Raw genomic sequence first — 26,361 nt, 5'->3', positions numbered from 1 at the left:
CATCATTTAAAACACTCTGCCTCTTATTAACAGTTCTGAGCTCCTGAAGGGAAAATAAAGGGGCTAAACAGTAGGAAGGGATAACTTAGTAGAAACTGCTCCTCTATTCTTGCCTGTACACCCATTTACGGTAGCACCGTAAAGTCAAAATAGCCTCCATCAGCGGTGACATTTTTATTAAAAACACTTCCAGCAGACAGCTATTATAAATTCTCACAATGAATGATTTATAAAAATATTCTGGAAGAGATTTTTATTCCTCACTAATCAGATGAACTTAAAATAATTTGCACCCAGTGGCATGAATACTTTTGGCCATGGAGAAAAAATTAACTAGAACCTACATGTCTGTAGCAAACTATGTAAACCATTAAAACCGAACACAGTTCTGCAATAAACTGGAATGTAGTTCTGTTTTAGGATGCTTTATTAACTCAATGACAGAAACGACTAGCTCAAACAAGCAGCATTTGTTCTTTAGGTAGCTCTTCTATTTTTCTGTCCATTGTAACACTTATTTGGATCACAAATCCTGGAAGCTTCACTAAAAAGGCCCCTCTTAAACCTGCCTTCTGTTTCTTGCTGCTGTTTTCTTATCTTTGGCTCCTTAATCTTGAATCCTGAACAGGTAGCCACTTTAAGGGATGTTGGCGGTACATGGGCCACGGAGGGATTGTCATCTAGGAAAGAAGAGGCAAAAGATAGGTTATCGTATCCCAAAGCCCACAAGTCCAGAGAAGCATTGCTTAAAACTGTTACTCCCCAGTGTGGACCCATCAGAAATTGCTCATGACTGACAGCCTTTGAGCTAAGGATGTGTAATAATAATAATGGTATTTGTTAAACGCTTACTATGTGCAGAGCACTGTTCTAAGCGCTGGGATATTTACAGGGTAATCAGGATATCCTACATGGGGCTCACAGTCTTCATCCCCATTTTCCAGATGAGGGAACTGAGGCCCAGAGAAGTGAAGTGACTTGCCCACAGTCACACAGCTGACAAGTGGCAGAGCCGGGATTCGAACCCATGACCTCTGACTCCCAAGCCCACGCTCTTTCCACTGAGCCAGGTTGCAGCTGGGGGGAAAGGGAACCTAGAATGAAAGAAGGCCACATTCCCCCCCAGCTGATGAAATAGGAGGCTCACAAGTGTATTTGCACTCATTACTGGCCAAGTGGAAATACAGGGGGAACACAGGTAGAGTATCTGTCTCGTACAGTGCCTGGAACGTAGCAAGCGCTTCACAGATACCATCATCATCAACACCAGCGCCGGGCACATAAGGCTCAAATAGCATCATTATCTTTCTGTACTTTTCATTTATATGAGCTGAGCAGTTTTCATGTGATTTAAAAAATTCATTTTAATCATTTCTTCCCTGAGAGCTGTTTTCTGAATTTTTCTGTAGTCTACTATTCCGCTTAAGCTCCCCGACACCCTAACGGTGGCTGGATCAAAGTTCGGGGGGGGAGGAGGGAGAGGAGGGTGGGTATGGAGTCTTCTAGACTGTGAGCCCGTTGTTGGGAAGGGATTGTCTCTATTTGCTGCCGAATGGTACTTTCCAAACGCTTAGTACAGTGCTCTGCACACAGTAAGCGCTCAATAAATACGACTGAATGAATATGGAGAGCGATAGGCTCCACTGCGTAGTCAGTTTAAGTCCATGCCGCTGCCTGGCTCCCCACGATGACGAAGACTTCAAAGTTAGAAGAATAATGAAACATGACTGTCTGTCGATCGTATTTATGGAGTGCTTACTAAACGCAGAGCACTGTACTAAGCAGTTGGGAGAGTACAGTGCAATAGAGAGTAGATATAGATGACCCCTGCCCCCCAAGCAGCTTACAGGCTAGAGGGGAGACAGACACCAAAAAAAAATTACAGCTGGATATGTACCGACTCAAGGGCATAGGTGATACCTGTGTTATTTCTTGAATTTAATTAATCTTTGGTATTTGTTAAGCGTTTACTATGTGCCAAGCACTGTTCTAAGCACTGGGGTAGACACAGGGGAATCTGGTTGTCCCACGTGGGACTCCCAGTCTTAATCCCCATTTTACAGATGAGGTAACTGAGGCACCGAGAAGTTAAGTGACTTGCCCAAAGTCACACAGCTGACAAGTGGCTGAGCCGGGATTCGAGCCCATGACCTCTGATTCCAAAGCCCGTGCTCTTTCCACTGAGCCAGGCTGCAATCTTAGCTTGTCCAGTGGTGCACATCTCTAAGTTTGCATGTCTGTCCAAATCATTCTGGTATATTTTAGGGTGTAAAATCCTAGTGAACAGAGATGGTGTTTGCTTATCTTAATTTGAACAGAGCTTTGCAGAGCCCATGCTCAATGAGGGGTATTTAGAAGTATTAGATGAAGGTGGAGATGGAGGAAACCTAATACCACAGCACATCTTCCCTCCCTGAGGTCTACCAGAATAGTAGGAGGCTGGAGCAGGGAGTGTTTCTAGCCTCCATCTTCCCTTCTCCTCCTCTCCCTCCTCCTCCTTATTATTATTATTATGGTATTTGTTAAGTACTTACTATGTGCCAAGCTCTGTTCTAAGCGCTGGGATAGATACAAGGTAATCAAGTTGGACACAGTCCCTGTCCCAAATGGCGCTCACACTCTTAATCCCCCTTTTACATCTGAGGCACAGAGAAATTAAGTGACTTGCCCAAGGTCACCCAACAGACAAGTGGCGGAGGCAGGATTAGAACCCATGTCCCCTGACTCCCAAGCCCGTGCTCTTGCTATTGGGCCATGCTGCTTCCCTTCTTGTCCTCCCCACCCAAGAGCAGGAGGCTCCCCAGACTGCTCAATGGCCATATCAGGTCCCCTTTTTGGGGGTTTCATGGTGCTTAGTACAGTGCTCTGCACACAATAAGCGCTCAATAAATACAGTTGAATGAATGAATCTTTGAGTAGGGAGAACAATGATCGAGGTGAGCGGCAGCTTTATTGCATCCGACCTGTCTTGTATCTTCCCTAGTTCTGAACCTTAGCTTGGCCAATAAAGTATGAAATAAATAGTCTTCTTTTTATATAATAAGAATGATGGCATTTGTTAAGCGCTTACTATGTGCAAAGCACTGTTCTAAGCACTGGGGAGGATACAAGGTGATCAGGTCATCCCATGTGGGGCTCACAGTCTTAATGCCCTTTTACAGATGAGGTAACTGAGGCCCAGAGACATGAAGTGACTTGCCCAAAGTCACACAGCTGACAAGCGGCGGAGCGGGGATTTGAACCCATGACCTCTGACTCCCCAGCTCGGGTTCTTTCCACTGAGCCACGCTGCTCTTCTCTCTATATATTGGTGGTAGAGTGTTCACCACTCTTGTACATAAATAATTAAGTGGTAATTGCTAAAAGTAGGGAGACTGTAGAGTTTCTTACCATGCAGGAAATAAGAAGTCCACTTAGGAATATAGAGATGGTCCAACCGAAATCTTCAACCCAATAGCCAAGGATAAAACCAATGACCTACAGGACACACAGATTCTATCAGCAACAGCCAAACTGGGGGAAAGAAAAGTGAAATTCAAAAGATACTTACAGCCGATATCTGGATGATTCCCATAAATATCTGCTCTGCTAGTTCTTGCCCCTTATAATCCTGTGGGTTTCAGAAAGAAAATGGAAAAAAAAGGATCACTGATATTCTAACGATCAATCGATGGCATTTACTGGGCAGTGACTAGGTGCTGAGCACTGTACTAAGCGCTTGGGAGACAAGTAATCAGAAGACACGTTCCCTGCCCGTAACGAGTTTACAGTCTAGACTAACAATCACGTGGGACTGTGTCTACCAACTCTGTTGTACTGTACTCTCCCAAGCGCTTGGTCCAGTGCTCTGCACACGGTAAGCGCTCAGTAAATTAATCATATTTCTTGAGCGCTTAACATGGGCAGAACGCTGGACTAAGCATTTGGGAGAGTTGGGAGACACGTTCCCTGCCCACAAGGAGTTTACAGTCTAGAGGGTGTCAGACTTCAATATAAATAAATTATGGCTATGTTCATAAGTGCTGTGGGGCCGAGGGAGGGGTGAATAAAGGGTGCACATTCTAGTTCAAGGATGATGCAGGAGTGGGAGAAGACGAAATGAGGGCTTAGGCAAGGAAGGCCTCTCGGAGGAGATGTGCTTTCAGTAAGGCTTTGAAGGTGGGAAGCGTGATTGTCAGATATGAGGAGGGAGGGCGTTCCAGGATAAAGGCAGGATGTGGAGATAGGTCGAGGCACAGCGGGTACGTTGGCATTAGAAGGCCTAGGTGTGTGTGCCGACTGTAGTTCGAAATCAAGGAGTTAAGGGAGGAGGGGGCAAGGCGACTGAATGCTCTAAAGCCGATGGTAATAATAATTATGGTATTTGTTAAGCGCTTACTTTGCGCCAGGCACTGTACTAAGCGCCGGGTTGGATACAAGCAAATTGGGTGGGACCCAGTCCCCTGTCTCACGTAAGGCTCACAGTCTCAATCCCCATTTTACAGATGAGGGAACCGAGGCCTAGAGAAGTGAAGCGACTTGCTCAAGGTCACAGAGCAGACAAGCGGCAGAGCCGGGATGGGAACCCGTGACCTTCTGACTCCCAGGCCCGTGCTCTATCCACTAGGCCGTGCCGCTTCTCTGTCTCTTGAGGAGTGGGGAAACATGGACTGAACGTTTGTGTAGAAAAATGATCCAGGCAGCAGAACGAACTGTGGAGGGGGGAGAGACGGGAGGCAGGGAGGTCAGCTAGGAGGCTGATGCAGTAATCAAGGGAGGATGGGATAAGTGCTCGAATTAACCTGGTAGCAGTTTGGATGGAGAGGAAAGGGTGGATTTTAGCAATGTTGTGAAGGTTGAATTGACAGAATTTGGTGACAGACTGAATATGTCGGTTGAGCGAGAGTGATGAGTAGAGGATAACGCCAAGGTTACGGGCTTGTGGGACAGGAAGGATGGTGATGCTCATCCTATCCCAACTGGATTACTGCATCAGCCTCCTTTCTGACCTCCCAACCCACTCTAGTCCATACTTCACTCCGCTGCCCGGATCATCTTTCTATAGAAACATTGTGGGCATGTCACCCCACTCCTCAAAAATCACATGTGGTTGTCTGTCAACCTCCCCATCAAACAAAAACTCTTCACTATTGGCTTCAGAGCTCTCCATCCCCTTGCCCTCTTCTACCTCCCCTCCCTTCTCTCCTACATCCAGCCCGCACACTCGGCTCCTCCGGTGCTAACCTTCTCACTGTGCCTCCATCTCGCTGTCCCGCTGTCGACCCCGGCCCACGTCCTGCCTCTGGCCTGGAACGCCCTCCCTCCTCAAATCCGCCAATCACTCTTCCCCCTTCAAAGCCCTACTGAAGGCTCACCTCCTCCAAGAGGCCTTCCCAGACTAAGCCCCCCTTTTCCTCAGCTTCCCCTCCCTTCTGCATCACCTCGACTTGTTCTTCCCCCCTCTCCCCACCCCACAGCTCTTATGTATATATGTATAATTCTATTTATATTGATGCCTGTTTACTTGTTTTGCTGCGTAGATATCTAGAATTCTATTTATATCGATGCCTGTTTGTTTTGAAGTGTGCCTCCCCCCCTTCTAGACTGTACACCCGGTGTGGGCAGGGATTGTCTCTCTTCGTTGCCGAACTGTACTTTCCAAGTGCTTAGTTCAGTGCTCTGCACACAGTAAGCGCTCGATAAATACGACCGAATGAATAAATGAATGATGCTGCCTACAGTGAGGGAAAGTCTGATCGTATCAAAAGAGCTAGTGGAGCGATTTGGCCGTTGTACTCTATCAAGTGCTTGGTACAGTGATCTACACATAGTAAGCGCTCAGTAAATACCACTGCTTGATTTTATCCAAGCTTGCCTGTGATAATGATGGTATTTGTTAGGCGCTTACTATGCGCCAAGCACCGTTCTAAGTGCCGAAGCTCATTGTGGGCGGGGAACGTGTCTGTCCACTAAGCGGCGTGGCTTAGCGGCTAGAACCCGGGCCCGGGAGTCAGAAGGTCGTGGGTTCTAATCCCGGCTCCGTCACGTGTCTGCTGTGTTTCCCAGGCAAGTCGCTTCACTTCTCTGGGCCTCAGTTCCCTCACCTGTCAACTGGGGATTAAGAGTGTGAGCCCTATGTGGGAGGGGGACTGTGTCCAACTCTGGCTCAGTGGAAAGAGCCCGGGCTTGGGAGTCAGAGGTCACGGGTTCGAATTCCTGCTCTGCCACTTGTCAGCCGTGTGACTGTGGGCAAGTCACTTAGCTTCTCTGTGCCTCAGTGACCTCATCTGTAAAATGGGGGTGAAGACTGTGAGCCTCACGAGGGACAACCTGAATACCCTCTATCTACCCCAGCGCTTAGAACAGTGCTCTGCACGTAGTAAGCGCTTGACAAATGCCAACATTATTATTATTATCCCAGCGCTTAGAGCAGTGCTCGGCACATAGTAAGCCCTTAACCCCTACTAGTATTGTTAAAGCAGCGTGGCTCAGTGGAAAGAGCCCGGGCTGGGGACTCAGAGGTCATGGGTTCTAATCCCGGCTCCGCCGCTTGTCAGCTGTGTGACTGTGGGTAAGTCACTCCACTTCGCTGTGCCTCAGTTACCTCATCTGGAAAATGAGGATGAAGACTGTGAGCCCTTGTGGGACAACCTGATCACCTTGTATCTCCCCCAGCGCTTCGAACAGTGCTTTGTACGTAGTAAGCGCTTAACAAATACTATTATTACTACTGTCGTGCGGTGCTCTCCCAAGCGCTTAGTACAGCGCTCTGCACACAGTAAAGGTTCAATAAAGGCGCCTGAATGAAGGGACGGGGCGAGGTCGGGGGTGGGGGGGCGGCGGAGCGGCGCCGAGGGGAGGCCGGAGAGGGGAGGGAAAGGGGCGATTCCCTCCTTCCCACTGACCATCTCCAGGATTCCGGTGGCGGGGCCGGGATCGGGGGAAGGGCGGCGGGCGGCGCCACCGACGGGGCGGCCGGGACTGCGACCGTCGAGGCGGCCGGCCGGGCCTTCGGGGGCCTCGTCCACGGAGCGGCCGGCGGTTACGCTTAAAACATGGGTCACGGTGAAATGGATATCGTAGCCGACGGTGACCTCCGGCCCGTCGTCGTCGGACTCCACCGCCTCGGTGGGGGCGGCCTCGGGCCCGTTGAGAGATCGACGCCCCTCCATTTTCCCCGGCCGACGACGACCGACGGCGGCGGCGCGTCCCGGAGGGAGGGAGGGAAGGCCGGGCCCCGTCCGCCCCGCCGAAGGAGTCGCCTTGAAAAACGGTGAGGCGGCGGGGCGGGCGGCCGCGGGCCGCTGAGGTGGCGAGGGCGGGGGCGGGGCTATGCGGGGTGGAGCTTCTGCGCGTGCGCGCCGAACGCTGAGGCGACGGAGAGACTCGCCAACGGCCACGGGGCAGCTCGCGCGCCCTCTTTTTCGCTCGCCCGCTCCTCGAGACGGAGGTAAGCGCGCGGGGGTGGCCCTCCTCAGGGCGAAGAGTAGGTCTCGCCCCTCTCCTCTCCCTGGGGAGAACGTTGTGCCCGAAGGTCTTCCGGCCCGTGGGCGGCCTCTTCGGCGTTGATGCCCCCTTTCTTTTCTCTTAACGGGAACGGTAATGGTAACGATATTGGTATTTGTTAAGCGCTTACTATGTGCTGAGCACTGTTCTAAGCGCCGGGGGAGATACGGGGTCATCAGGTCGTCCCACGTGAGGCTCACAGTTAATCAGTTACCTCATCTGTAAAATGGGGATTAACTGTTCAATAGTTCATTCAATAGTATTTATTGAGTGCTTACTATGTGCAGAGCACTGTACTAAGCGCTTAGGATGAACAAGTCGGCAACAGATAGAGACAGTCCCTGCCGTTTGACGGGCTTACAGTCTAATGGGGGGAGACGGACAGACAAGAACAAGGGCACTAAACAGCGTCAAGGGGAAGAACATCTCGTAAAAACAATGGCAACTAAATAGAATCAAGGCGATGTACAATTCATTAACAAAATAAATAGGGTAACGAAAATATATACAGTTGAGCGGACGAGTACAGTGCTGTGGGGATGGGAAGGGAGAGGTGGAGGAGCAGAGGGAAAAGGGGAAAATGAGGCTTTAGCTGCGGAGAGGTAAAGGGGGGATGGCAGAGGGAGTAGAGGGGGAAGAGGAGCTCAGTCTGGGAACGCCTCTTGGAGGAGGTGATTTTTAAGTAAGGTTTTGAAGAGGGAAAGAGAATCAGTTTGGCGGAGGTGAGGAGGGAGGGCGTTCCGGGACCGCGGGAGGACGTGACCCGGGGGTCGACGGCGGGATAGGCGAGACCAAGGGACGGCGAGGAGGTGGGCGGCAGAGGAGCGGAGCGTGCGGGGTGGGCGGTAGAAAGAGAGAAGGGAGGAGAGGTAGGAAGGGGCAAGGTGATGGAGAGCCTTGAAGCCTAGAGTGAGGAGTTTTTGTTTGGAGCGGAGGTCGATAGGCAACACTGGAGTTGTTTAAGAAGGGGAGTGACATGCCCAGATCGTTTCTGCAGGAAGATGAGCCGGGCAGCGGAGTGAAGAATAGACCGGAGCGGGGCGAGAGAGGAGGAAGGGAGGTCAGAGAGAAGGCTGACACAGTAGTCTAGCCGGGATATAACGAGAGCCCGTAATAGTAAGGTAGCCGTTTGGGTGGAGAGGAAAGGGCGGATCTTGGCGATATTGTAGAGGTGAAACCGGCAGGTCTTGGTAACGGATAGGATGTGTGGGGTGAACGAGAGGGACGAGTCAAGGATGACACCGAGATTGCGGGCCTGCGGGACGGGAAGGATGGTCGTGCCATCCACGGTGACGGAGAAGTCTGGGAGCGGACCGGGCTTGGGAGGGAAGATGAGGAGCTCAGTCTTGCTCATGTTGAGTTTTAGGTGGCGGGCCGACATCCAGGTGGAGACGTCCCGGAGGCAGGAGGAGATGCGAGCCTGAAGGGAGGGGGAGAGGACAGGGGCGGAGATGTAGATCTGCGTGTCATCTGCGTAGAGATGGTAGTCAAGGCCGTGAGAGCGGATGAGTTTACCGAGGGAGTGAGTGTAAATGGAGAACAGAAGAGGGCCAAGAACTGACCCTTGAGGAACTCCAACAGTTAAAGGATGGGAGGGGGAGGAGGCTCCAGCGTAGGAGACCGAGAATGATCGGCCAGAGAGGTAAGAGGAGAACCGGGAGAGGACAGAGTCCGTGAAGCCAAGGTGAGATAAGGTATGGAGGAGGAGGGGATGGTCGACAGTGTCAAAGGCAGCAGAGAGGTCAAGGAGGATCAGAATGGAGTAGGAGCCATTGGATTTGGCAAGAAGGAGGTCACGGGTGACCTTAGAGAGAGCAGTCTCAGTAGAGTGGAGGGGACGGAAGCCAGATTGGAGGGGGTCTAGGAGAGAATGGGAGTTAAGGAATTCTAGGCATCGATTGTAGACGACTCGTTCTAAGATTTTGGAAAGGAAGGGTAGTAGGGAGATAGGGCGATAACTGGAGGGGGAAGTGGGGTCAAGAGTGGGTTTTTTTAGGATGGGGGAGACGTGGGCATGTTTGAAGGCAGAGGGGAAGGAGCCCTTGGAGATTGAGTGGTTAAAAATAGAAGTTAAGGAAGGGAGGAGGGCAGGGGCGATGGTTTTAAGAAGGTGAGAGGGAATGGGGTCCGAGGCGCAGGTGGAGGGGGTGGCACTTGCGAAGAGGGAGGAGATCTCCTCTGAGGATACTGCAGGGAAGGATGGGAAAGTAGGGGAGGGGGTTGTTGGGGGTGAGGGGAGAGGCGGAGGGGTGACTTTGGGGAGCTCAGACCTGATCGTGTTGATTTTCGTGAGGAAATAGGTGGCCAGATCATTAGGGGTGAGAGATGGGGGAGGGGGAGGAACAGGGGGCCTAAGGAGAGAGTTAAAGGTCCGGAACAATCGGCGGGGGTGACGGGCATGGGTGTCGATGAGGGAGGAGAAGAAGCTTTGCCTGGCGGAGGAGAGGGCAGAGTTAAGGCAGGAAAGGATAAATTTGAAGTGTGTGAGGTCGGCTCGGTGCTTGGACTTTCGCCAGCGGCGCTCAGCAGCTCGAGCATAGGAGCGTAGGAGGCGGACGGAGGAGGTGATCCGGGGCTGTGGGTTAGTGGAGCGAGAGCGGCGGAGGGAAAGGGGGGGGCGAGAGAGTCGAGATGAGTAGAGAGGGTGGAGTTGAGAGCGGAGACCTGATCGTCGAGAGTGGGAAGAGAGGACAGGGCGGCAAGGTGAGGCGAGATGCTATTGGAAAGACGGATGGGATCGAGAGAGCGGAGGTCTCTGTGGGGCAGTAGCGAAGATTTGCAGGGGGAGGGAGTGTGAGAGATGAGGCAGGTGAGAAGGTTATGGTCAGAGAGAGGGATTTCAGAGTTGGTGAAGTGAGGAGATAGTGCAGCGGTAGGAGATGACGAGATCGAGGGTGTGACCGAGTCGGTGAGTGGGCGCGGTATGGTGGAGGAGGAGGTCGGCAGAGTCGAGGAGGGATAGCAGGCGGGCGGCAGAGGAGTCGTCGGGTACATCCGTATGGATGTTTAAGTCTCCAAGGATCAGAGTGGGCAGAGAGAAGGAGAGGAGGAAGGTGAGAAAGGGGTCAAGGTGGTTGAAGAAGTCGGAGGTGGGACCGGGAGGGCGGTAGATGACGGCGACAAGTAACTGGAGTGGGTGGTAGAGGCGAATGATATGGGCTTCGAAGGAGGGGAAGGAGAGGGAGGGGGGAGGAGGGATAGTGCGGAAGCGGCATCGGGGCGAGAGGAGGAAGCCGACGCCTCCTCCCTTACCGGTGAGTCTGGGGGAGTGGGAGAAGGAGAGGCCTCCGCTGGAGAGAGCGGCGGCGGAGACCGTGTCTTCGGGAGAGAGCCACGTTTCCGAAAGGGCGAGGAGGAGGAGAGAGCGGGAGAGGAAAAGGTCATGGATGAAAGGTAGCTTGCCTGTAATAGAGCGGGGGTTCCAGAGGCCACACTTGAAAGTAGCTGTGGGTGCAAGGGGAGGAGGGTGGGAAGGGCGGGGGGAGGGGAGGGTTTGGATGGGAAGGAGGTGGCGGGGCCCTGGACGAGGAGAGGGGGATGAGGGGTGGCGGTGGGACAAGAGGACTGGGATGGGGCATGGGTGGGGAAGAGAGAAGGGGGGAGGGGGTGAAGAGGGGTTTTGGTGGGGGGAAGAGTAGGGGGAGGGGGAAGAGGGGTAGCGCTGGTAAAGTGGGGTTCTAGGGCGGGAGAGAGGAGGGGGGAGGAGACAGAGGAGAGAGTGGGAAAGAGCTGAGCGAGAGAGGGGAAGGGGAAGGGGAAGGGGAGGATAGGAAGGGGCGGGAGGGGGGAGAGGGGGAGGAGGGACATGGCGAGGCCAGAGAGGTGGGTGGCAGCACTGACAACAATAAACAGTAATAAACGAAATCGGTAATATAGCAACATGATACAATATGATACAATACAGTGATGACCCCGTATCTCCCCCAGCGCTTAGAACGGTGCTCTGCACATAGCGTGTAACGAATACCAACATTATTATTATTATCCCCATTTTACAGATGAGGTAACGGAGGCACAGAGAAGTGAAGTGACTTGCCCACAGTCCCACAGCTGCCAAGTGGCAGAGCCGGGATTCGAACCCATGACCTCGGACTCCCAAGCCCGGGCTCTTTCCACTGAGCCACGCTGCTTCCCTATCTGTTATGGTATCTGTTAAGTGCTTACTATGTTCTAAGCGCTGGGGGAGATGCCAGGTTGGCCCACGGTCCTCATCCCCCTTTTAGCCACCTGTCAGCTGTGTGACTTTGGGCAAGTCACTTCACTTCTCGGTGCCTCAGTTACCTCATCTGGAAAATGGGGATTAACTGGGAGCCTCACACGGGACGACCTGGTTACCCTGTATCTGATTAACCTGTACCTACCCCGGCGCTTAGAACAGTGCTCTGCATGTAGTAAGTGCTTAACAAATACCAACATTATTATTATTAGTCAATATCGAGCACTTACTATGTGCACAGCACTGTAATAATAATAATAAGGTTGGTGTTTCTTGAGCGCTTACTACATGCACAGCACTGTAATAATAATAAGGTTGGTGTTTCTTGAGTGCTTACTACATGCACAGCACTGTAATAATAATAAGGCTGGTGTTTGTTAAGCGCTTACTAGGTGCAAAGCACTGTAATAATAGTAATAAGGTTGGTTTTGTTAAGCACTTACTACGTGCACAGCTCTGTAATAATAATAATAAGGTTGGTGTTTGTTCAGCATTCACTATGTGCAGAGCACTGTTCTAAGCACTGGGGTAGATACAGGGTAATCAGGTCGTCCCTTGTGAGGCTCACAGTCTTCATCCCCATTTTACAGATGAGGTAACTGAGGCACAGAGGAGTGAAGTGACTTGCCCACAGTCAGTTACCTCAATTGGAAGATGGGGATGAATGAATAATGTTGGTATTTGTTCAGCGCTCACTATGTGCAGAGCACTGTTTTAAGCGCTGGGGTAGATACGGGGTCATCAGGTCGTCCCTCGTGAGGCTCATAGTCTTCATCCCCATTTTACAGATGAGGTCACAGAGGCACAGAGAAGTGAAGTGACTTGCCCACAGTCACACAGTTGATGAGTTGCAGAGCTGGGATTCGAGCCCATGACCTCTGACTCCCAAGCCCGGGCTCTTGCCACTGAGCCATGCTGCTTCACTGAGGCCCAGAGAAGTTGAGTAGCTTGCCCAAAGCCACACAGCTCATAAGTGGCGGGGCAGGGATTAGAACCCATGACCTCTGATTCGCAAGCCCCAGCTCTTGCCACTCAACCACATTGCTACTCTTTAGACTCTACCATCCCCCCCTCTGTAGTTTATTTTCAAGCCAGTAAGCTCTTTGTGGGCAGGGTTCGCGTCTACTACTAATAATAATGGTGGTGTTTCTTAAGCGCTTACTATGTGCCAGGCACTGTACTAAGCGCTGGGGTAGATACGAGGTCGTCAGGTTGTCCCATGTGGGGCTCACAGTCTTTACAGAGAAGCAGCGTGGCTCAGTGGAAAGAGCCCGGGCTTGGGAGTCAGAGGTAATGGGTTCGAAATCCTGCTCTGCCACTTGTCAGCTGTGACTGTGGGCAAGTCACTTAACTTCCCTGGGCCTCAGTGACCTCATCTGTAAAATGGGGATGAAGACTGTGAGCCTCACGAGGGACGTGATTACCTGTATCTACCCCAGCGCTTAGAACAGTGCTCTGCACGTAGTAAGCACTTAACAAATACCAACGTTATTATTATTAATTATTCATCCCCATTTTCCAGATGAGGTAACTGAGGCACCAAGAAGGGAAGTGACTTGCCCGAAATCACACAGCTGGCAAGTGGCGGAGCCGGGATTAGAACCCACGACCACAGTAAGCGCTCAATAAATACCACTGATTGATTAATTTGAGCCTCCCACCCGTTTTACAGTGCCTCCATTTAACAGTGGTGCAACAGAACACGGATCTTCTCGCCGTAGGAGACGGTCTGGCTTTTGGGTGACCCACTCTCCCCCTCCTCGTCAGCTCCCTTCTCTCACCATCACCCTTCACTCATACACGAGGTGTCCTCTCTCCTTACCGGCTTCATTTATAAGCAAAAGAGGCAATCGCTGATGTATCGTACTCTTTCTGTCGTGTTGTACTTTTTCTGTTTGTTGTCCCCTTTTTTGTTGTGGGGTATTCTTTCCGTTGTACTCTCCAAACACTTAGGACAGTGCTCTGCACATAGTAAGCGCTCAATAAATACGATTGATCGATTGAAGGACTTGGTTCTAATCTTAGATGAGAGGTCCATGGCGGGTCAGTGGAGTCTAATAATAATAATAATGTTGGTATTTGTTAAGCGCTTACTATGTGCCGAGCACTGTTCTAAGCGCTGGGGTAGACACAGGGGAATCAGGTTGTCCCACGTGGGGTTCACAGTGTTAATCCCCATTTTACAGATGAGGGAACTGAGGCCCAGAGAAGTTAAGTGACTTGCCCACAGTCACACAGCCGACAAGTGGCAGAGCTGGGATGCGAACTCATGAGCCCTGACTCCAAAGCCCGTGCTCTTTCCACTGAGCCACGCTGCTTCTCCAAGTCTGTGGGGAGAGGGACCGGCTTCGGGAACGTTGGCCGTGACATTCCTAACCGTCGTCTTGTTTTCATTGTCTGAGACAGAGCAGTGAACTGGGTGGACCAGGGCATTTCTTATATTATCATTTTTAATATCAGCTGTCTTTATTGAACATCTACTGTGTGCAGGGCGCCCCGTCGTATTAGTTGCTTGAAGAGCGGTGAGAAGCGAAAGGTCTCAGGGAATTTTAAAGGTAATGGGGAAGACAGCAGGCACAAGCTGACAAAATATACATCGCCGAAGGGGAAAGTAGGTATAAATGATGGGGCATAAGTGATTGAATAGATAAATGCATTCGGTTCTATTAGCGCACGCTTTCATCTGACGAATCGGATGGAACGTTTAGTGAATCGGGGAATGTTCTTCCAAGAACACGCATCTACCTGGATAGCATGCCATGTGATGGCAGAAGAAATGGTTTTGTCCGTGCACATAGCATCTGTGAAAGTACGCGTCATATAACACTAATTTTTATTCAATGGGGAGTTCCTCAAGGATGTAACCCTAGCAATACAGATAGAAAAACAGTGTGGATGAATGTACTTAAAGCAGCATGGCCTAGCGATAACAGCCTGGCCCTGGGAGTCAGAAGACCTGCGGTCTAATCCCGGTTCCGCCACTCGCCTGCTGTGTGACTCTGGTCAAGTCACCTAACTTCTCTGTGCCTCAGTCTCCTCATCGGGAAAATGGAGTTTCAATACCCGTTCTCCCTCCCGCATAGACCGTGAGCCCCATGTGGAACAGGGACAGTGTCCGATCTGATTATCTTGCATCGGCCCCGGTGTTTAGTACAGTGTTTGGCACATAGTAAGTGCTTAGCAAATGCTGTTGTTATGCTTAATTGGCTAATGTGGGATAAAACTTCAACTAGGCCTGTGAATGGTGGTTTCGTGGCAGTTGGCCCACAGAAGACCGGTTGAAGGAGATGTGCTCAATGTTTAAATTTTGACCACTCTTGTATCAATCGGTTATAATCATTGAGTGCTTACTGTGTGCAGAGCACTGTAATCGATTAATTGTATTTGAGCACTTAATGGGTCAGAGACCTGTACTAAGCACTTAGGGGAGTACAGTACAACAGAGTCGGTAGACAGGTTCCCCACCCACAGAGAGCTTACGAACTCGAGTGGGAGACAGACATTAAAATAAATTAGATATGTGCCTGAGTCCTGAGGAGTTGAGGGTCGGGTGAATTTCAAGTGCCTAAAGAATACAGATCCAGGCGCAGAAGGCAATAAGGGCTTAGTTGGGGAAGGCCTCTTGGAAGAGATGTGATTTTAATAAGGCTTTAAAGGCGCAAGAAGCAGTGTGGTCTAGTGAATAGAGCATGGGCCTGGGAGTCAGAAAGACCGGGGCTGTAATTACTTTGTGACCTTGGACAAGTCACTTCACTTCTCGGTGCCTCAGTTACCTCATCTATAAAACGAGGATTAAAACTGTGAGCCCTTTGTGGGACGTGGGTTGTGTCCAGTCTGGTTAGCGAGTATCTAACCCGGCACTTAGTACAGTGCCTGGCACATAGTAAGCGCTTAACAAATACCATAAGCAGAGTGGTGGGCCATCGGCTTTGAAGGGGGGAAGGAGGAGTTCCAGACCAGAGGGATGACATGGACAAGGGTTTGGTGGTGACACAGACAAAATCGAGGTACAGCGAGTAGGGCTATGTTTTTTGTTTGTTTTTTGTTGTTCTTTTAGGCTCTTGGCAGGGTGGGATACAGTAATCCCAAGCCAACTTCAACTGTTCGTTCACTCACATTTATGGAGCGCTTACTATGGACAGAGCACTGTGCTAAGCGCTTGGGAGAGTACAGTATAACAATAAATAGATACATTCCCTGCCCACAATGAGCTTATGAGCAGGGAGCGAGTCAGGGCGATGCAGAAGGAAGAAGGAGAAGAGAAAAGGAGGGCTTAGGGAAGGCCTCTTGGAGATTGCCTTCAATAAGTCTTTGAAGGCGGAGAGAGAGAAATTGTCAGATCTGAGGAGGGAGGGCATTCCAGGCCAGAGGCAGGACACGGGCAAGGGGTCGGCGGCGAGGTGCGTGAGATTAAGGAACAGTGAGAAGGTTAGCAGTAGAGGAGCGAAGCGTGTGGGCTGGGTTGTAATAGGAGAGTAGCGAGGTGAGGTAAGAGGGGACAAGGTGATTGAGTGCTTTGAAGCCGATGATGAGTAGTTTCTGTTTGATGCAGAGCTGGATGGGCAGCCACTGGAGTTCCTCGAGGAGTGGGGAAACATATCATGAACGTTTTTGTAGAAAAATGATCCAGGCAGCCGAGTGAAATGTGGACTGGAGTGGGGAGAGTACAGGAGGCTGGGAGGCCAGCAAGGAGGCCGATACAGTAATCAGGGCGGGATAGGATAAGTGCTTGGATTAACATGGTAACAGTTTGGATGGAGAAGAAAGGGCAAATTCTGACGATGTTTTGAAGGTGAAACCGACAGGATTTAGTGATGGATTGAATTTGAATGAGAGAGGAGTCAAGGATAACACCAGGGTTACGGGCTTGTGAGACGGGAAGGATGGTGGGGCCGTCTACAGTGATGGGAAAGTGAAGGGGAGAACAGGGTTTGGGTGGGAAGATAGGGAGCTCTGTTTCGGACATGTTAAGCTTGAGGTGACGGGAGCACATCCAAGTAGAGATGTCTTGAAGGCAGGAAGAAATGTGAGACTGCAGAGAGGGAGAGAGAGTGATCCAGGCTGGAGATGTAGATTTGGGTGTCATAGGCATAGAGGTGATAGTTGAAGCCGTGTGGGAGCGAATGAGTTCTCCAAGCTGTTGTAGCAGTGGGATAGAGCCGAATTGTCCATTCCAAGCGTTTAGTACAGTGCTCTACGCATAGTAAGTGCTCTATAAATACGATTGAATGAAATGAAGAGGCTCATAATAGATCATTGCCCGTTGCCCCTTCCCATGAACTTTTCCCTCAAATGAGGATTTTCTCCATGGGACGAATGTCGTCTTTGGATTTTTTCTGTGGGGCGACACAATGGTTCCTCCAGGAAAATCCCCAAGAATTAATTTTCCATTTAGAGCAAACTCATAAAGCTGTATTTTCTGTTCTTTTCTCTACCTCAGTTTCACTACCTTCCTGGAACAGCAACATGCAGTTCACACTTCCCATATCTGTAATTTATATATTTATATTAATGCCTGTCTCCCCGTCTAGACTGTAAGCACATTGTGGGCAGAGAATGCGTCTGTTTATTGTTCTGTTATACTCTCCCAAGTGCTTAGTACAGTGTTCTGCACAGACTGAGTGCTTAATAAATACTATTGACTAATTTGTCCAGGATTTTCAGTTGATTTCTGTGGGTTGTTTTTTTTTATTTTTTTGCACAGGTTTGTGACAGTTCTGTAAGGAGAAGGGAAAATGTCATTCCGAAAAGGTACGTATTTCCTAGAGATCCGCATTGTTTTTTCAGAGCTGGATAAAAAGCGAAGAGAGGTAATAATGTTTTTTCTCCTTTTTTATGTTTCAGTGAACATCATCATCCTGGTCTTTGCTATTGGTGTCTTTTTGTTAGTTCTGCATCATAACTTCCTGGGTCTGAGTGATTTGTTAAGGAGAGAGATCTCAGGTACAGTTATCTTTGTGGACAAACGGGAACTACAGTGGAAGTCTGTTTTCTAATACCAGTGGGGGTGACAGATGTAGGAGTACAGAAGAGGGTCTTTGAAACTCACTCCATTCCCTGTTGTGTGCAGCGAGTTCCCATTATTTTGACCCCACTAGATTATTTCTCACTCGACTAAGTTGGCAGCATCAAAGCCAGATGCAAAACCAGTACAGACTTTAGCGGAGAAGAGGTTCTTGGGTGCTACTAGAGTCCATCTAAGTCTCCTATAAGCAACTAATCTGCTGCCGTAGATTTTTTTTCAAAAAGAGACCCACAGGTAAATGGTTATCCCATCTTACTGCTTAGCGTCCGTCGCCTGCGTTGGAGCAGGCCCGAAGAGAAACTACAGCGGCCGCCATTGGCAGCTTCTCTAGACTGTAAGTTCTTAGTGGGCAGGGTATATGTCTGTTTATCGTATTCTCCCGAGCGCTTAGTACAGTTCTCTGCATGTAGTAAGCGCTCAATGAATACGATTGACAGACCGACTGACATCATGATCACTGCAACACCAACCCTACAGCAGGTAAGCAAGCGTTTGTTCCCTTCCAGACGGAGCCCTTCCTGATCCATTCACTTCCTTCTCATCCATTCATTCAATCATATTTATTGAGGGCTTACTGGGTGCAGAGCACTGTACTAAGCATTTGGAAAGTACAATTCAGCAGTAGAAACAATCCCTGCCCACACTGGGCTCCGGCGCAGACCCAGTGTATTACCCATTTGGTTTTTCTTTTGTTCGGTATTTTTAGTAGACTCAAACACTAGAGAAGCAGCGTGGCTCAGTGGAAAGAGCCCAGGCTTGGGAGTCAGAGGTCGTGGGTTCTGATCCCGACTCTGCCACTTGTCAGCTGTGTGACTTGGGGCAAGTCACTTAATTTCTCTGGGCCTCAGTTCCCTCACCTGTAAAATGGGGATGGAGACTGTGAGCCCCACGTGGGACAGGGACTGTGTCCAACCCGATCTGCTTGTATCCACCCTAGCGCTTAGTACAGTGCCTGGCACATAGTTAAGCGCTTAACAAATACCATATTATTATTATTATTATTACTAGTGCCTTGAAATGCCCGTCGTAGGAAAGTAATCACAATATTCAGATAATCGCTTTCTTTACTGCCTTAAGGTATTGTAGATTTTTTTTAAAAGGAATAAAACACCTGATAGTTTTTGTGGTCCCCTCTCACAAATTTAATTGCTCATAAAATTTCTTGTTTGAGAATGAAATGAATTAAGGTCTGGGAGGATGTACTTAACATTTAATGTAGGGGAAGAGTGATTTAATAATAATAATTGTGATACTTGTTAAGTGCTTACTGCATGCCAGGCACTGTACTAAGTGCTGGGCTGGTTACAGGCAAATTGGGTTGGACAGTCCCTGTCCCACTTGGGGCTCGTAGACTCATTCCCCATTTTAGAGATGAGCTAACCGAGGTCCGGAGAAGTAAAGCGACTTGCCCGAGGTCACGGAGCCGGGATTGGAACGCACGACCTTCCGACTCCCAGGCCCGGGCTCTGTCCGCTCCGCCGTTCCGTTCCTGCGGGCTCTCTTTTCTCCTCTCTCCCCCTTTAAACATCCTGCCTTAGGGTTCGTGTCCAGAACTCATTTATTCGACACTGGCCTCCCCGCAGAAAGAGCCACTCACTAACTTCCCGTTGTCTTTATCCGTCCTCCCCAGATTCAAATCTCGTGGGATTTCAGCCAATCGATTTTGTCCCCGAAGCCCCGGAAGACTTGGTAGATGAGATCGGAGACGAAATCCCCGTGGTCATCGCAGCGTCTGAAGAAAGACTCGGGGGCACCATTGCAGCTATCAATAGCATTTATCATAACACCCAGTCCAATGTGGTTTTCCACATTGTTACTCTGAACAGTACTGCGGATCACCTCAGGTACGCTCAGCTCTTTTCTATCCTTGCAGCTCTGCCACAAACCCAGTGACCCGAAGGGCATTTAGGTGGAAAGCCATCCCAGTCCAGAGTGTAGCCTAAGACACCCCTTAGTTATAAGAAGCTATAATAATAATGATGGTATTTGTTAAGCGCTTACTAGGCGCCAAGAACTGTTCTAAGCGCTGGGGTAGATACAAGGTAACCAGGTTGTCCCACGTGGGCTTCACAGTCTTAATCCCCATTTTGCAGACGAGGTCACTGAGGCTCAGAGAAGTTAAGTGACTTGCCCTAGGTCATACGACAGACAAACGGCAGAGTCGGGATTAGAACCCACGACCTCCGACTCCCAAACCCGGGCTCTTTCCACTGAGCCACGCCGAGGCCCTGTCATGGTGAGAGGTCATCTCAAGAAGCGCCATTTTTTTCCACTAAGTCATCTCAGCCTTACTGTTTCAATCTCACCTCCCCGCTTTCTCCAGAGAAGGCCCTCGGTATCATTCAAGTCTTGAAGTGAAGCCCACTTCGAATGAGCTTGCTCACACGTAGGGAGAATTCACCTGTCGGTTACATCATCGACCGCTTGGCCTCGGCCAGGCGTCACCGACTCTAAAGTCAGCTCGGCGAAGATGTCTTGCTTAAAGCTGCCAGCTTGGCTTCCGTGAAGTGTAGTCTGGATGATGGGCGGTAGCTAAGGTGTTAATTGAGCTGGCGTAGAGCACCACCGACCAGAAACAGAGGCGTTGCCGTTGGAGAGGTGAGTGTGGGATCCGGGGATCCGAAGGGAGCGGAAAGCAGATTGAATGAGGAGCTGGAGTTTAGCAGGAAGTAGACCAGCTTGCTCTCACCCTAATCTCCTGCCTAGGGCCCACTCCTGGCATCCTCCTGACTACTGCCTGCCAAATTCAGCTCCCTTCTCTCTGGATTTCTGGTCTGCTCTTGCTTTTGAAGCGTAGGTTCCGCTTCCTGCCGTGAAGGTGCTAGGAAACTCATCTAGCTATAGTCACGTTCGTTCTAGCTGGGTACACTCAGTTCTTCCCTCACCTGTGTTCTCACTACCCTTTTTAGATTGAACCCCGTGGTGTAGTTAAGCTACGTTCCGTAGGGCGGGGACCGCGTCCGATCTGATTATCTCGTACCTAGCCCAGCGCTTGGCACGTAGTGAGCGCTTAATACGCCCGGGCGTCAGAAGGTCGTGGGTTCTGATCCCGGCTCCGCCGCTTGTCTGCTGCGCGACCTTGGGCAAGACGCTTCACTTCTCTGTACCTCAGTGACCTCATCTGTAAAATGGGGGTTTGAGACATTGAGCCCTACGAGGGACAGGGACTGAGTCCAACTGGATTTGCTTGTGTCCATCCCAGCGCTTAGTACAATGCCTGGCACATAGGAAGCGCTTAAGTACCATAATGATTATCGTTATCGAGACAGAAGGCACTGTGGTAGGAGAAATGGTTATTTGCAGGTGTGTGGCACTAATCCAGGCTCACGAACTAGAACGTGAGTTTTTCTTAATGCGGAAAACTTGTCCCCGTAAGCTAGGAGAGCGAAGTGTACAGAGCACAGTGGTAACTTTTTGTCCTTTTTGTTGATGGATGTTTGGTGTGGGTCAAGATCAACATTCATTCATCGTCCTATTTATTGAGCGCTTACTGTTAGACTCGCTCATTTTGTGAGAGAGGGGCCACCCTTGCTGAGGTAACCCAGAAGAGAAGTAAAAGCCAGCCCCTCACCAGACCTAAAGGATATGGGAACTCTGCCTTGCCTGCGTCCTCTGAAGAGTTGTAAAAGTCTGGTTAAGCAGTGTGGACTAGCAGAAGGAGCCCGAATCTGGACCTGAGTTCTAATCCCAGCTCTGCTACTTGTGTGCTGTGTGGCCTCGGGCAAGTCACTTTACTTTTCTGTGCCTCAGTTACTTCGTATGTAAAATGAGGGTTAGGACTGTGAGCCCCATGCGGGACATGAACTGGGTCCAAGCCGATTAGCTTGTATCTACCCCAGTGCTTAGTACCGTGTGTGGCACATAATGCTTAACTAATACCATAAAAAACCCCAACAAAAACCAAATATCGTAGTTAGAGATTCAGTTGAAAAGAACGCAAAGAGGAAATCCAAATGGACATTCGTAACCGCAAAGATTTAAAACAAAACCCCAAAAATAGATCATCAACCCCCATTTTGTTGGGGGGTTTTCAAGTGGTATTTAAGCGTTTCCTATTTGCCTGGCACTGTACTAAGTGTTGGGATAGATACAAGCTAATCAGGTTAGACACAGTATTTAGTATAGTATTTTTTAAGCACTTACTGTGTGCCAGGCATCGTTCTAAGCGCTGGAGTTAGATACAAGATAATTGGGTTGGACATAGTCCCCGTCCCACATGGGGTTCACAGTCTTAATCCCCATTTTACAGATGAGGGAACTGAGGCCCAGAGAAGTTAAGTTGACTTGCCCAAGGCCACACAGCAGACAAGTGGCAGAGCTGGGATTAGAACCCATGACCTTCTGACTCCCAGGCCCGTGCTCTATCCACCAGGCCGTGCTGCTCCCCTGCACTCCCCAGCCGGGGAAGAACTTCGCATGCCACTCCCCCATCCAGAGAACTCTGGAGGTCAGCTCCCTCCAGGATAAGCTTTCTTTTGCAAAAGGTAGCGCGTCCGCCCCCTTGCTTCCTGGGAAACGAAATATTCTCCTTATTCCTTCTCTGCAATTCCCTTGGCGAGGCTCTTCAACTGGGTGTTTTGAAAGCACACGGCTCTCACCAAAGGCTAACAATGTCACATTTATCCCAAATGTTGTGCTTCAAGAGAACCTAATAGCAGTTATCTTCAGTATTCAATATTGTAAAGGAGAAATATTGATTTGTGGGGGAAATCCCCTTTTCGATGAGATTCAAAGACGCTTTGAAGTTTTAAAATATCAAAACCATTTCTGTGTACTTCATATGAGTCATTTTAAAAAGTGAAAGTGACGTGGCCCGCTTCACTCTATCCAGATCCTGGCTTAATAGCGCTGCGCTGAAAAACGTCAAACACAGAATCGTGAACTTCAACCCTCAACTTCTGGAAGGGAAAGTCAAGGCGGATCCAGACCAACCGGACCCTGTGAAACCAGTGAGTGCCATTTGCCGTCGCCTGCTTCCGTAAATGGGAGGTTGAGGAATTAGCTATTTGGATGGATAAACATTTCATCATATTACTTAGGATTTTCTTCGGAAAACGTTTCAAAGCACATTAAATCACAGGCAACGTATCCTGCATTCAAAAATCGAAGGCAGTCCATCGATGGTATTTGGGTGCTTACTGTTTGCAGAGCATTGTAGCGAGGGCTTGGGAAAGTACAGTAGAAAAGAGTCGGTAGATATGTTTCCTCCCCAGAGCTTTCAGTTGAGTCTGAAGGCCATAGAAGGCCAGGCTATCATAAATCTAACCCAGAAGCAGATGGTAAAGTCAGTGGTATTGGCTATGATTTCTTCTAGGTCACTGTTTTTTTCTCACTTCCTTCTTTACAGTTAACCTATGCAAGATTCTACCTGCCTAATTTGGTTCCCCACGCAAATAAGGCAGTTTACGTGGATGACGATGTAATCGTGCAAGGTACTCGATTTTTACCCCGAGGCCAGCGGCCAACTGGGACAGTTGACTTATAGATCCCCACAGGAGTACGCGTATTATAGATCTAACCCGATGGGTGGGAATGATGGACGTTTTTAATAATAATAATGATGGCATTTGTTAAGCGCTCACTACGTGCCGAGCACAGTGCTCTTCTAAGAGAGGAGAAACGGCTGGAAGTGTTTGAAGATCCATTTCTTCAGTAAGTCGGTATCATTCATTTTGTAATTTGCTCTGGTCTGCAGATGATATTCTTGCTCTCTATAATACGCCTCTGAAGCCTGGTCACGCAGCTGCGTTTTCAGAAGACTGTGACTCAACCTCTTCTAGAGTGGTCGTCCGTGGAGCAGGAAATCAGGTGACGAGCTGGTCCCCGTAATTTTGCTGGAAATAGCGCAGGCAGGAGGAAATCGTCGGTCTGACCCAGTCCTTGACCTTGACTGCTGCTCCTTTGGGCGTCAGGTCTGACCTGGAACAAGCTACTTTAACCCTTTCAGATCTGGTTTGGCAACCCTCGTAACAGGCAAATATCCAAACTCCACACTGGGCTACTTCAGGAAGATTGGGAGCGATCTTTCTTTTTAAACTCTGTGCTTCTGCAAGCACGTGTTTACAAACTGAGACACCCCCCGACTCTCCATCCTCAAAGCCCTACTAAGGCTCGTAACTCCTCCCCTCTTGGCTCTCCCCTTTCCAAACACATTGGTACACACCCCACTTCCACAGCACGGGACGATTACTATTATTGTTCTTTGTAAGCGCCAAGAACTGTTTTCAGCGCTGGGGCAGATACAAGTTAATCAGGTTGGACACGGTCCCTGTCCCACATGGGGCTCACACTCTTAATCCCCGTTTTACAGATGCGGTAACTGAGGCAGAGAGAATAATGATGGTATTTGTTAAGTGCTTACTATGTGCCAAGCACTGCTCTAAGCGCTGGGGGAGATATAAGGTAATCAGGTTGCCCCCCGTGAGGCTCACAGTCTTAATCCTGTGGGAAGGAGCGTGGCTCAGTGGAAAGAGCCTGGGTTTCGGAGTCAGGGGTCATGGGTTCGACTCCCGGCTCTGCCACTTGTCAGCTGTATGACTGTGGGCAAGTCACTTCACTTCTCTGTGCCTGTTACCTCATCTGTAAAATGGGGATGAAGACTGTGAGCCCCACGTGGGACAACCTGATTCCCTTGTGTCTACCCCAGCGCTTAGAACAGTGCTCTGCACATAGTAAGCGCTTAACAAATACCAATATTATTATTAATCCCCATTTTACAGATGAGATAACTGAGGCGCAGAGAAGTGAAGTGACTTGCCCAAAGTCACACAGCTAAGTGGCAGGGCTGGAATTAGAATCCATGGCCTCTGACTCCCAAGCCCAGGTTTTCTTTCCACTAAACCACGCTGCTTCTTGGTCACACAGCAGACATGTGGCGGGATCAGGATTAGAACCCACATCCTTCTGATGAATATCCTTACACTCTACCGATTCCCCTACTGTAACTTTACCGAATATACTCAACTCTTAGGGTGGGCGTTGCAGCATACCCAGGCAGAAAGGCAGCCACTCTGACAGAACTGAGCGAACAATCGCTCCTCTGCACACAAATCCAATCCCTAAGTTATGACTATGGCAATTGGCTGCTTGTAGCTAGTGAGCGGTATTAGGTTCTGCCAAAGGTTTTTCCAACTGACATTGTTTGCCCCATGCAGAGGAGACCAACGTGTGCTTTTCATTCTGTTCTCAGTACAATTACATCGGATTTCTGGACTACAAAAAAGAAAGGATTCGGAAACTTGCCATGAAAGCCAGCACGTGCTCTTTTAATCCTGGGGTCTTCGTTGCAAATTTAACAGAATGGAAACAACAAAACATCACAGACCAGCTGGAAAAATGGATGAGACTTAATACGCAGTAAGTGCAAACCACTGGCAGTCCTGCAAGTTATACCCTACCCCCTTTTTCTTTTTTTTGATGGCGTTGTCAGCCGGGGCTATTAGTAATTCAGCTCGTTCCATCTGTCCTTTTAGAGAGGAGTTATATAGCAGGACCTTAGCGGGCAGTGCCGCGACACCGCCTCTGCTAATTGTCTTTTACAGACAGCATTCCAGCATAGATCCCATGTGGAACGTCCGACATCTTGGTAAGTGGAAGTGGGAACCACCTCTTGACTCATTTTTTATGCACTACCTACGTTAGGAAGGATGTCTCCTACCCCCGGGGCCGTGGTTTTTAACTTCGGTTTTGTTTTTGAAGGCTCTAGTGCTGGCAAAAGATATTCACCCCAGTTTGTGAAAGCTGCCAAATTGCTCCACTGGAATGGGCACTTTAAGCCATGGGGAAGAACCGCTTCCTATGCCGATGTTTGGGAGAAATGGTATATCCCAGATCCTACTGGCAAATTCAGTCTGATCCGGAGACATCTCGAGACCTCAAATGCAACATAAAACGGATTGCGGATCATCGGGAAACACTAGAACACCATAACCCTGGGGGATCACAGGACTTACCGTGGGCGGAGCCCAAGGAAAGGAGATTCGCCCGCCCTGTTGCCCTCCAATGTCCGTTATGGAAGTCAATCTCCACCTCCCCTACTTGGACCAGTGTGCCTTATGTCACTGCCCCGTACTGCAGAGAGAATCTGACACTAAGGAAATGGAATCAAAAATGGCTGTTTTGTACCCAATGTGTATACCCTGTGGCCACACACTTCTTTAAGATGGTAATCCTTTTTTGCACAACTCATTCAATTATATTTGACGATAAAGGTTGTAGTATATCCCTCTTCCTCCAGCTTGGTTTTAAACCCCACCATCTCCAGCCGTCGTGGCTGACCGGCAAAATCTCTTTGAAAGTGCAATTGTAAATGTCCAAAATAACCTTGGTACTCACCAACTTTTTATCCAGCTCAACCCATCGTCTTGTGGGTGGAAGATTATCAGCAGGCAGGGGGGAAAATCACCTTTGTGGTAAGCAGAGGACCTGGGCTCTAATTCCAGCCTCCTCAATCACCTGGTGTACGGCCCCAAGCGACTTCTTTGGACCTCAGCTTCTTCCTCTGTAGTGGGGATTAAATTCCTGTTCTCCCTCCCTCTTTGATGGTGAGTTCTATGTGGGACGGGAACTGTGTCCACACCGATTAGCTTGCATCTAGCACAGTGCCTGCTTACCTCGCAGTTATTAACAAAGGTTA

At 49.6% G+C, this 26,361-nt stretch overlaps 2 protein-coding genes across 3 annotated transcripts; one reads left to right on the top strand and one right to left on the bottom strand.

Moving 5' to 3' along the window:
- Positions 1–404: 404 nt before the first annotated feature.
- Positions 405–7,295, bottom strand: LOC120638076 (signal peptidase complex subunit 1-like). Of its 2 annotated transcripts, XM_039910415.1 has the most exons (4): positions 6,885–7,293; positions 3,551–3,610; positions 3,391–3,477; positions 405–680 (listed from the first exon to the last, which is right to left on the bottom strand). In XM_039910415.1, the coding sequence occupies exons 1-4, from the start codon at positions 7,149–7,151 to the stop codon at positions 594–596; spliced, it is 501 nt and encodes a 166-aa protein (XP_039766349.1). In that variant the 5' UTR covers positions 7,152–7,293; the 3' UTR covers positions 405–593. The 2 variants fall into 2 exon arrangements, with proteins under 2 accessions (XP_039766349.1, XP_039766350.1); XM_039910416.1 differs by lacking the exon at positions 3,391–3,477 and having other exon boundaries at positions 6,885–7,295.
- A 50-nt stretch (positions 7,296–7,345) lies between these two features.
- On the top strand, positions 7,346–26,258 carry GLT8D1 (glycosyltransferase 8 domain containing 1). The gene is made up of 10 exons (XM_029050429.2): positions 7,346–7,429; positions 17,406–17,452; positions 17,546–17,644; positions 19,357–19,570; positions 22,558–22,675; positions 23,074–23,158; positions 23,422–23,534; positions 24,916–25,082; positions 25,199–25,311; positions 25,425–26,258. The coding sequence occupies exons 2-10, from the start codon at positions 17,437–17,439 to the stop codon at positions 25,613–25,615; spliced, it is 1,116 nt and encodes a 371-aa protein (XP_028906262.1). The 5' UTR covers positions 7,346–7,429; positions 17,406–17,436; the 3' UTR covers positions 25,616–26,258.
- The last annotated feature ends 103 nt before the right edge of the window (positions 26,259–26,361 follow it).

This window comes from Ornithorhynchus anatinus, chromosome X1 (assembly GCF_004115215.2).
Source record: "Ornithorhynchus anatinus isolate Pmale09 chromosome X1, mOrnAna1.pri.v4, whole genome shotgun sequence".
NCBI classification, from domain to species: Eukaryota; Metazoa; Chordata; class Mammalia; order Monotremata; family Ornithorhynchidae; genus Ornithorhynchus; species Ornithorhynchus anatinus.
Note: the sequence above shows the minus strand (reverse complement) of the source record. Positions and strands in the feature narration are given on the sequence as shown.